The sequence below is a fragment of the Bos taurus genome, chromosome 2, assembly GCF_002263795.3.
Source record: "Bos taurus isolate L1 Dominette 01449 registration number 42190680 breed Hereford chromosome 2, ARS-UCD2.0, whole genome shotgun sequence".
Taxonomy (NCBI): domain Eukaryota; kingdom Metazoa; phylum Chordata; class Mammalia; order Artiodactyla; family Bovidae; genus Bos; species Bos taurus.
In genome coordinates, this window is record NC_037329.1 from 107,194,868 (window position 1) to 107,205,270 (window position 10,403).

The 10,403-nt window shown below is 55.5% G+C and overlaps 2 protein-coding genes across 7 annotated transcripts; one reads left to right on the forward strand and one right to left on the reverse strand.

The window, feature by feature from the left end:
- Positions 1–5: 5 nt before the first annotated feature.
- On the forward strand, positions 6–3,384 carry STK16 (serine/threonine kinase 16). Of its 6 annotated transcripts, none has more exons than NM_001046255.2 (8): positions 6–50; positions 409–598; positions 1,146–1,365; positions 1,616–1,749; positions 1,920–2,040; positions 2,166–2,261; positions 2,666–2,787; positions 2,895–3,384. In NM_001046255.2, the coding sequence occupies exons 2-8, from the start codon at positions 513–515 to the stop codon at positions 3,031–3,033; spliced, it is 918 nt and encodes a 305-aa protein (NP_001039720.1). In that variant the 5' UTR covers positions 6–50; positions 409–512; the 3' UTR covers positions 3,034–3,384. The 6 variants fall into 6 exon arrangements, with proteins under 6 accessions (NP_001039720.1, XP_059730567.1, XP_059730568.1 ...); XM_059874584.1 differs by having other exon boundaries at positions 10–200; XM_059874585.1 differs by having other exon boundaries at positions 10–110.
- A 1,428-nt stretch (positions 3,385–4,812) lies between these two features.
- On the reverse strand, positions 4,813–8,610 carry TUBA4A (tubulin alpha 4a). Its single transcript, NM_001078158.1, is given in 4 exon segments — positions 4,813–5,855; positions 6,100–6,248; positions 6,562–6,784; positions 8,556–8,610. Coding segments are annotated over 4 exon segments (1,347 nt in total). The 5' UTR covers positions 8,559–8,610; the 3' UTR covers positions 4,813–4,883.
- Positions 8,611–10,403: the final 1,793 nt, after the last annotated feature.

Genomic DNA, 10,403 nt, shown 5'->3' on the forward strand with positions numbered 1-10,403 from the left:
GACGTATCCAATGTTTCCGGTCTCTGGCGCTTCCCTGCAGCTAAAGCCGGGTGAGTGCGGTGTTCTGGCTGGCCCACCCAGACCGAGACCCGGAGTGGGCTCAGCACGTGGTGGGTCTGGGCCTAGCACTTCTTCCCGGAACTACCCCGTGCCCTGCCTCTGCAGCCCAGTAGGGTGTGCGAGTGAGGGGCCGCCTGAAGGTGGGCCGGGGTTGGAGGAAGTGGCCTAGAAGTCGCCGCGGGGACTGGGCCCTTTTTAAGGCACCTGACCCCAGCCTTTTTGGAGCTGGCGTTGCCAGGGCTTATTTTCTCTAGGTTCGGAGACTTGGGCCTGAGCGCTCCACATTGGCCCTTTAGGGGGTCTGCTGGATTGTGCCCCGCCCATGACCTGCCATTCTTTTCCTTCCAGCATGATCTGCTGGAGCCCCAGCAACTTGCCTGAAAGAGACCACTCGACCTGGACGAACCCTTTGGCAGCTTCAGGCCGTCCTTGAGGAGGATGACTGAGACACTATGGGCCACGCGCTTTGCATCTGCTCTCGGGGAACTCTCACCATTGACCATAAGCGCTATCTCTTCATCCATAAACTGGGGGAGGGGTGAGTGTTCTGGAAATCATTTAGTCCCAAGAATTGTGGTGTTTGAAGGACAGCAGTCAGCACAGGATAGGAGCACAGAGCCTCTAATTCACCGGACAGAGCCCAGCTCCTTGGTGGTCAAGAAAGTGGATTGTGGAACCAGTCTTCCTAGAGTCACCATGTATGGCCTTGATAAAACCTAGTTGCTTTATCTGCTTATTAGAGCTAATTGTGCTTCAATGGCAGGGCTGTGAGGACTAAATGAGATAATTCGTGTCAAGTGTCTCCCCTATTGCCTGATTCATAGCACTTGATAAAGGTTGGCTGTTATTTATTTAATATTTATTGAAGCCCTGCATTAAGACCATAGGACCTAGGAAGTGACTGTGTCCTTGCTCAATGTTAATAATCTTCAGACTTCTTTTTAGAGTCACACCTTGGGAGGGTTGCTAGTAAATGGGAAAGACACCCCCCCCCCCTTCCCCTGCACTTCTCCCCAGGGAATTCCTCTGGATCCCAGCAGTATGGGAGATGACCTTGGTCCTTCACTGACCCCTTTGGCCCACAGTGGGTTCAGCTTTGTGGACCTAGTGGAGGGGTTACATGATGGACAGTTCTACGCCCTGAAGCGAATCCTGTGTCATGAGCAGCAGGACCAGGAGGAGGCCCAACGAGAAGCAGACATGCATCGCCTCTTCCATCACCCCAACATCCTTCGCCTCGTTGCTTATTGTCTGAGAGAGCGAGGCACTAAACATGAGGCCTGGCTGCTGCTACCCTTCTTCAAGGTCAGAAAGTCTCCTGGCTATGGAGGGGGTTGCAACAGAGCCGTGTGTGCCAAGGGCTATTATGAGCAGTCAAGCACATTAGGAAGCAGAAGTCATGTTCTGGTTTGAGCATTTCAGATTTGGGGTTTAAGGAACCCACCTGGGGCTGTAGGGTGTGTGGTGAAATTGCTATAGATTCTGACATAGGGAAAGAATCAGGCTCAGGGAGTGGAGGCTAAAAACATCAACTGCGGGGAAACTTGTTTTGCAGAGAGGTACGCTGTGGAATGAGATAGAAAAGCTGAAGGACAAAGGCAACTTCTTGACTGAAGAGCAAATCATTCGGCTGCTGCTGGGTATCTGCAGAGGCCTTGAGGCTATTCACGCCAAGGGTTATGCCCACAGGTCAGTGGGAGGCTCCATGCACTTGCTGGACAGAAAGGAAGAGCCTCATCAAGAGAAATGAGAGATCTCTGTGCTCTTCTCTAGGAACAGTCCCTGTGATTCTTTTGCCCCGCTAGGATCCTGGCCTTCTGGTTCAGGGACGCTCATGGGTCATTTCTACTTCCCTGCAGGGACCTGAAACCCACCAATATCTTGCTTGGCAACGAGGGGCAGCCGGTTCTAATGGACTTGGGGTCCATGAATCAAGCATGCATCCACGTGGAGGGCTCCCGCCAAGCTCTGGCCCTCCAGGTAAGAGTTTCCAGAGTCCTTTGCTCATCTCTTCCCCATCCTCAAGCCCTTCTGGTGCATGCCCCAGTTTGGTCACATGACCAAGACCTGTGCCCTGCTTCTGAGCTCTGGGGCCACTGTTCCAGGACTGGGCAGCCCAGCGGTGCACCATCTCCTACCGGGCCCCGGAGCTCTTTTCCGTGCAAAGCCACTGTGTCATCGATGAGCGGACTGATGTCTGGGTGAGGAGCGTGTGGGTGGGAGTGTGGGAGGGGAGGAGTGCTGCTCTGTAGCTGCTGTGAACTGGAGGAGCAAGTCTTTGGTTTCCAGTGCATGGGGCCCCAGGAAGCATGTATGTCCCAATCCCCCCTCGACTTCCTTCCTAGGAACTGTCACTGACACTGGACTCAGTTGCTCAGGAAGTGGTATAATCTTGTCCTTTGAGCAGGATAAGTATAACTAAATGTCAGGGCTGGAGGCAGCGGCTCAGCGCAAGATGCAGAGGCCTCAGCTAACTGGCAGTTTCTCTGGGGCCCTGGTGGTGTCACGTGACTAAAGTCAGCATACTGTAGTCTCCTTTCACTACAGAATGAAAGAGAGATGACTCCATTGGTCCCCTTCCAAGGAATAACCAAGTTATGCTCAGTCCCTAGGTTGTGTGCTATATGCCATGATGTTTGGGGAAGGCCCTTACGACATGGTGTTCCAGAAGGGTGACAGCGTGGCCCTTGCAGTGCAGAACCAACTTAGCATCCCGCAGAGCCCCAGGTGAGCTCTGAAAGGAGCAGGGGCACTTCAGGCTCCTCCCTTCCATTTGCAGGAGTCAGAGCACAGGGGGCGGCCGCCCTCCTCACCCTCCCCTCCTCCTTCTGCAGGTATTCTTCAGCCTTGCGGCAGCTGCTGACCTCAATGATGACCGTGGACCCCCAGCAGCGCCCTCACATTCCTCTGCTCCTGAGTCAGTTGGAGGTGCTGCAGCCCCCGGCTCGAGACGAGCACACTACCCACATCTGAACAAACCTGTGGCCACGTTGAGAAGGTGGCCCCTGTGCCTTGGCAAGGAGCCGCCCGCCCTCCGTAGAATCTCCATCCATTCAGTTCAGGACCGCGTCCCTGTCACTGGGGGCAGCTGGGGGCTGGGACAGTTTGCTCAGTCTTCTGTCTCTGATTCTGCTGTCTCACCCCCAAGAGCAGTAACTGGACTGGAGGCCTGCCTGGGTCATGGTGGGGGATGGGGAGAGGGGAACTGATAGAATATAGTCAAGGCTCTGAGCAGGACTGCTGAGCATACATCATGATCTGCTTCCAAATCTGGGGGCAGGAGAATGTATAAAACAAGAATAAAGTGAAAGCAGCTTGGTGTGATCTCAGTCTCGTTGTTCCTGGAGTGAGAGGAGGTGCAGGGCGCCCAAAGGCTGGCTGCCTTTTCCCGTGGAGAGCCTGGGGAGAAGAGGGACTGGCGAAGCCTCGGGGGTGGCGTGACCATCCCTCCACATTGGGAGGCAGGTGTCCCTACCTTAGGTCTGGCTGGTGGGGGAGTGGGCACTTCTTCTCCTAGCTTGTCTTAGTCAAAAACTTCAAACTGCCCTGGCCTGAGCTGGTTTCTATGCCAAGAACTGGGCCAAGGGCCCCCTTAAAGCACCCTCACCTCATTCTTTCTTCATACCCATGGCTGGGTAGCTTAGTCAGAGCAGCTGAGCTGGTTTTCCAGGAAGGGGTTCTGGGTGGAGACACCTGAGGAAGCTTTGGGACAACCACACAACTGGTTTCCAGCCTCTGCCTAGGGGCAAGGGGAGTGGAAGTGGTGGACATTTTAGTCCAGAATCTCTCCCAGATGGTTCTGGTTCACACATGGTTAATGATTAATGGGGCCTGTGTGGTGTGGCAGTATCCAGCTGCCACTTCCTGCCTCCTCTGCTGAGTAAACAGGGGCCCTGCCTATGCTGGGCTGGAAACCTGTTCCCTCGGGAAGGGCACTGCGTCCCTGAATCACCAGGGAGGGCAGGGTTGGCGTCTCCTGCTCCTGAGAGTGACGCTCCTGCCCCCCTCCCCTGCCAACCGTGCCTACCCCCCAACTGCTGACGTCAGTGTGGGTCCTGGGGTGCCTATTAGCAACCTTGAAGTTTTCCCCAGGGCCCCGGCAGGAGGCTCCCACCAGCTAGCAGAGAAGCTGAGGCCAGAAAGAAAGCACAAACAGAGGGGAGATGACCTGACTTTTAATGGCACAACCCTAGGCCCCAGCAAAACAGCAAGACCAAAAGTAAGCTCTGCAAAGCTGCTGGGAGGTGCACTGACAAACAACTCTAGGAGATCACCCTTGTTCCCTCCCAGCCCCCAAGCTTATGACTAGGCTCCATGCCCAGGAACTCTGGGCCTGCTCAGCCCCACTCCCAAGCCCTTAAAACGCACAGAGGTGTCTGGGCCAAGCTTTGCTTCCAGTGTCGGTGAATGCAGAGCAGCAGGAAGAATAGGGTAGCAGTCTAACTCTCAAATACAGAAACTGCTGGGCTTAAACTCCTACTTGGAAAGGAAGTGAAGCCTCAGATCCTTTAATGGTTCATGTTGGACAGGTCCAAGATCCAGTCCTCATCTCCCCCCTATCCTGGGCACTCCTAGGATAATACATGGGTCATGTTTCCCGGGCCTGGCAAGGGCCCCTTGGCAGGTCTAACCTTCAGCCACGGAAGGAAAAAGTCATGAGCAGCACATAGTGAGGGCAGCAGCAGAAACAGCAGCAGCAGCAGCACAAAAGGGGAAGGCAGCAAAGCTCAAGCACTCACAGAGGGGACGAGAAACCGTGCAAGGAGACTTTATTTCGAAAGGATTTTGCAATAAACATAGTGAGTGGGCTCCAGGCAGAGATTCTATTCTTCTCCCTCATCCTCATCCTCATAGGAGTCGATGCCCACTTCCTCGTAATCCTTCTCCAGGGCAGCCATATCCTCCCGGGCCTCGGAGAACTCACCCTCCTCCATGCCCTCGCCCACGTACCAGTGCACAAACGCCCTCTTGGCATACATCAGGTCGAACTTGTGGTCCAGGCGGGCCCAGGCCTCAGCGATGGCGGTCGTGTTGCTCAGCATGCACACGGCACGCTGCACCTTGGCCAGGTCTCCCCCGGGCACCACAGTGGGGGGCTGGTAGTTGATACCGACCTTGAAGCCCGTGGGGCACCAGTCCACGAACTGAATACTGCGCTTGGTCTTGATGGCAGCAATGGCAGCGTTGACGTCCTTGGGCACCACATCTCCACGGTACAGCAGACAGCAGGCCATGTACTTGCCGTGGCGGGGATCACACTTCACCATCTGGTTGGCAGGCTCGAAGCAGGCGTTGGTGATCTCTGCCACCGACAGCTGCTCGTGGTAGGCCTTCTCTGCAGAGATGACTGGTGCATAGGTGGCCAGGGGGAAGTGGATGCGAGGGTAGGGCACCAGGTTGGTCTGGAACTCGGTCAGGTCCACGTTGAGGGCGCCGTCAAAGCGCAGGGAGGCTGTGATGGAGGAGACGATCTGGCTGATGAGGCGGTTGAGGTTGGTGTAAGTTGGACGCTCGATGTCCAGGTTGCGGCGACAGATGTCATAGATGGCCTCGTTGTCCACCATGAAGGCGCAATCTGAGTGCTCCAGAGTGGTGTGAGTGGTCAGGATGGAGTTGTAGGGCTCAACCACGGCCGTGGACACCTGGGGGGCTGGGTAGATGGAGAACTCCAGCTTGGATTTCTTGCCATAGTCAACAGAGAGCCGCTCCATCAGCAGTGAGGTGAAGCCAGAGCCAGTGCCCCCTCCAAAGCTGTGGAACACCAGGAAGCCCTGAAGTCCTGTGCACTGATCAGACTGAAAGACAAGAAGGAAAAGAGCAATGTGGGTGGGGAAAGGGCCTCAGGATCTCTTATGTTCTGGCTTCACAAAAGTCTAAAATTTCTCAGGTGTTAAGGCAGACTAATGAGTATCCCACAGCTGCAGCACACTCTGGGACATGTACAGTTAGAGATGACTCCATGAAATGGATTTGGAAAAAAATGTTTCTGACCATTAGCATCGTTTCAAAAGCTTCCTTCTTTCTACCCCCAATTCTCACCAGCTTGCGGATCCGGTCCAGGACTGGGTCAATGATTTCCTTGCCAATGGTGTAGTGACCACGAGCATAGTTGTTCGCCGCATCCTCTTTCCCAGTGATGAGCTGCTCGGGGTGGAAGAGTTGCCGGTATGGGCCGTTTCGGATCTCATCTGAAAAGGCATACACCACATCGTTACAGCAGAAACCACAAGGCTATGCTCAGCACAGACCTCCCTCCCTCAGCCTGGTGGCTGTGGTCAGATATATGGAAGCATTCATCTCCTGCCAGCCTGAGATAGCAGTGTGTGAGAGAAACCCAGAGCTGCTGCCCAGGCCAGTCTGCGATCAGCCTCCTTTCTTCAGCTTCCAGCAGGGCAAGGGGTTTTCAGGGCCAGGAAAGCCAGGTCTAGACATCCTCTCTCCAGAGAGAAGCTTAGAGTCACTTTCCAGCCCCTTAATTCCACCCTCTCTTTCTCTGCTCACCAATTACGGTAGGCTCCAAATCCACAAAAACTGCCCGGGGCACATGCTTTCCGGCACCGGTTTCACAGAAGAAGGTGGTGAAGGAGTCGTCCCCTCCACCGATGGTCTTGTCACTGGGCATCTGTCCATCCGGCTGAATTCCATGTTCCAGACAGTAGAGCTCCCAGCAGGCATTGCCCATCTGGACACCTGCCTGCCCCACATGGACTGAGATGCATTCACGCTGAAGGGTAAAGAGAGGGGACATGGCATAAGCCCCACATACATAAGTCCTTACCTCATGAGCCTCTCTCCCATCCAATCACCTACCAGTTAGGATGACTCAGTTGGCAAAAGGGCCTGAGCAGAGGTCAAAGAGGCTGGCATCCTGCCCAGGCTCTCCTGCATAGGACTTCCCAACTGGAGGCACCCAGTAGGGCAGGCCAGTTCCCTTAGCCTACTTCTCCATGGGGACCTTGTCAAGTAAGAGCTGTGGCTCCATATGACCCTGCCATATTCACAGGGCACTCAGGCAGGACGGAGAGGTCAAGTGCATATGAGACAGGCAAGACACTGCAGTCACTGAGACAAGGACAAGTGATTTTTTTCAGCTGTTCCCAATCCCTACTCCCACAGATCAGCTTCTCAAGTGCCTGAGAAGGGACAGAAGGTTTTCTAGAGCCACGAATTTATAGCTAGAGGTCCGCTGTTGATTAATTCTTTGCTTTGAGGATGAACAACTAGAATATCATATAACCCTCTCGCCCTTTCATTCTTGCGAACTATAGAGGTGTCTCAGCCTTCCAGTCAGGCATCAACTGACCATGCTGGCCAGCAGGATGCCCTGGCTCTCACCACCTTTAAATCCCATCTGGCTCTGGGGATCAATCCCATCTGGCTGCTCTCCCCATCTCTACCCCCACACCCTGGGTATCTTCACCGCGTTCATCCACTGCGGTGCCCTCACGGAAACTGCAGAGAGCAAAAAACGGCAGGCGCCGGCAGTGAGGGTTGTGGGCACTGGGGCAGTCGCTGCCCTAGGCTCATTCCTGCCAGTCTGGAATTAACCTCTGAAGAGCCAAAGTGGTACAGAGCAGGGCCGGCGTGGCCTCCCTTTTCGACACCGAAATGGCGGGGTGACGGTTTGCAAACACCCAGAAAAGGAAACGGAACCTGCGGTGAGGCCCCGAAGGTAACCTGCCTTGCCCTGGGCGGGGTGAGCGCCATCCCGCGCTCTGGCCCCGTATTCGCCCCTTCTAGATTCTTTCCAGGTCCATCCCAGTGGAAAGCGAGGATTGGATTTCGGCCCCCGTCCCTGGGCTATAAATACCACCCCCTACACACACCTCTTTCCCCTCCCCCCAACCTGGCCTCGGCCCGCGCTCTCGCTCAGCGCCAGCTGTCTCTGCCCGTCCGTGCACGCGGACTCTGGCTGGAGAGATTCCGGCTCGCCTCACTAGGCCGAACCCCATTCTCGCCACCCCTCCAGGATCAAAAGAGGGGTGCTGAGTCACGGGGGGGTACTGTGGGTAGAAGGGATGCGCCCACAGTCGGAGGAAAGGGGGATGCTGAACCAAGTGATCTGACCCCTTCCCACCTTCTTGCACCAAACACGTGTTTGGTCAGTTCCAAGGACCCGGGAGTGAGAGAGAGGCTAGGGGCGGAGGGCAGCCAAGCGGGGTCTCCCTCGACCGCGGAAAGGACGGGCCACAGGACCGCGTGACTCCCCTCAGGAGGGTTAGGACACAAATACTTGGTGGAGCAGGAGGGGATTCCAGGAGGACTCCTCTCTGCTACTGATGATTCCCACCCCGCTCTACCACCCTCCCTAGCATCCGAAAGTGGACAACTTGGCCCAGCCAAAGCCACCGGGAGGGGGTGGGGGAAGGCAACCCCCCACAACACCTCGAGACCTGAAACTCCGGATAGAGGGCCCTGAGCAGCCCTAGAGAGAGGTTCCCCGAAGAACAGGAGAACTTAGGGGACGGGCGCGATGCCGGCGGGGCCGCACTCACCATGGTGAGTCCGGGTGGTGGGTCTCACGTAGAGTCCGGGTGACGGGTCTCAGTGAGAACTGCGCTAGCTGCAGTGCCGCACCGTTCTTATATGCGGGAGGCGGGCCCGCGCGCTCCGACCGCCCACTAGGAGCCGGGCGGCCCAAACGCCACGCCCCCGAAAGGTAGGCGGCCCGGAGGGGGTGGGGCCAGGGCGAGTCCCCTCCCCGGGGCGTGCCAGAGTCCCTCACCTGTCCCGCGTGAGTGAGCAGTAGCGACCCGAGCTTAAACCCTTCTCTCCCCGCTTTGCGCCGACACTCGGAGCTCCCGAGCTCCGCTGTTGGGACGCAAAGCGCGGTGCCGGGACGTGTCTCTCCTGCACCTGCGTTGTGGGGGCGCCTGTCTCTAAGGTGTTCTGACTTAGGCAGGGTGCTGCAGAGGCTGTTTTTCCGGAGTGGCTGCAGCCAGCCTTCGCCTGTGCCCTCCCCGCCCCGCCTCTCTGGAGGCTCCGGCCGACTGCCTGGTTCTGGCGCTTCCCCCAGGAACTGCTTGCAGTCGCACGAGGCCTGCTGGTCCCCGGCCGGGACGGCTGGCCTTCGCCAACGCCCGCGGGCGGCCGAGGACCGGGAGCTGCACAGTCTGAGCCCCAGGTTGCCGATCCCTTAGGTTGCTCCGCAGAGCCTAACCCCACAGTCTGTCTGCGAGGGCCGACCCCCGGAATCTGTCGCGTCTCTCCAGCTGCCCACTGGTCAGTGGCCCCGTCATCAGCACCGTCACTATTAGCCGGCCCTCGCCATAGCCACCTGCCCACTTTCCTGCAGCCAGAACCGCCGGAGCTTCTGGGATTCGTATCCTGACTGCCCTAAGTGACCTTGGGCAAGTGACTTAACCACGCTGAGTTCTTGGCATCTTCACGGGTGAAAGGAGATAACGATCCTACCCCCAGAAAGCATTGTAAGGTGTTATAACGTTTGTTGACTCTGAAGAGGAAAAAAAAAATGGAGATTCTGATGTCATGGCTGGTGTTGACTTTCCCATCCTCTTCTGTCCTTAAGCCATGGGCAGGATCTGCTACCTGCATCTCAGAGCCCTCGGAGCTCAGGCAGAGGTCTCAGCTAAAGCTATTCCTTCTTTCTACTTTTCAGCCCCATGTCTCGCAAGAATGGGCTTTTCAACCTACTTCTGCTTTCCCTTGCATGCCTTACATTTTCTACCTGTCTCTCTTCACTGCAGAAATCATCAGAAGTACCCTACGTGCCTATTGGTACATCCTGTCTCCTGGGAAAAGATTCACCTGTCTCTCCTATTTGTTTCTCCTAGTGTTTCCTAGGGCCAAGACTGCCTGACAATGTAACACAGCAGGATAAAATAACTAGCAATGGCAACTTTCTACCAACAAAATAGCTAACTGATACCTTACTTTACCAAGGCATGGAAAGAAATACCGTGAAATATGACAAGGTCTCTTTTCCCAGTAGACTAACCATATGGTTGGGAGAACAAGACTCATTCATAGAAAAGAAACCTGGCAAGGACACATAATGAGGTTGCTTTGGGAAATGGGGTCACGGTCTCTACAGAGCAAGGAGCCTTGGTGACTACAGAACACGTGGCCTCGTTCAGACGTTCCCTAGCCCTCTGTTTTCCTTGTGCAGCCCAACCCTGCAGAGTGAGTATTTTAAGAGACTTGTGCTATCTTAGGCAAAACCCAAAACCTATTTGTTCTTCAGGTTCAGCTTCTTTTTCTGTAAAACTGGGATAATAACTTGGATTGTGAGGACCAGATGAACTGGAGGATGCATACGTACACAATAAAGCACTATGTATCCAGCTGCCTGGATTCTTAGAGCATTTTGTTCATTTATTTTC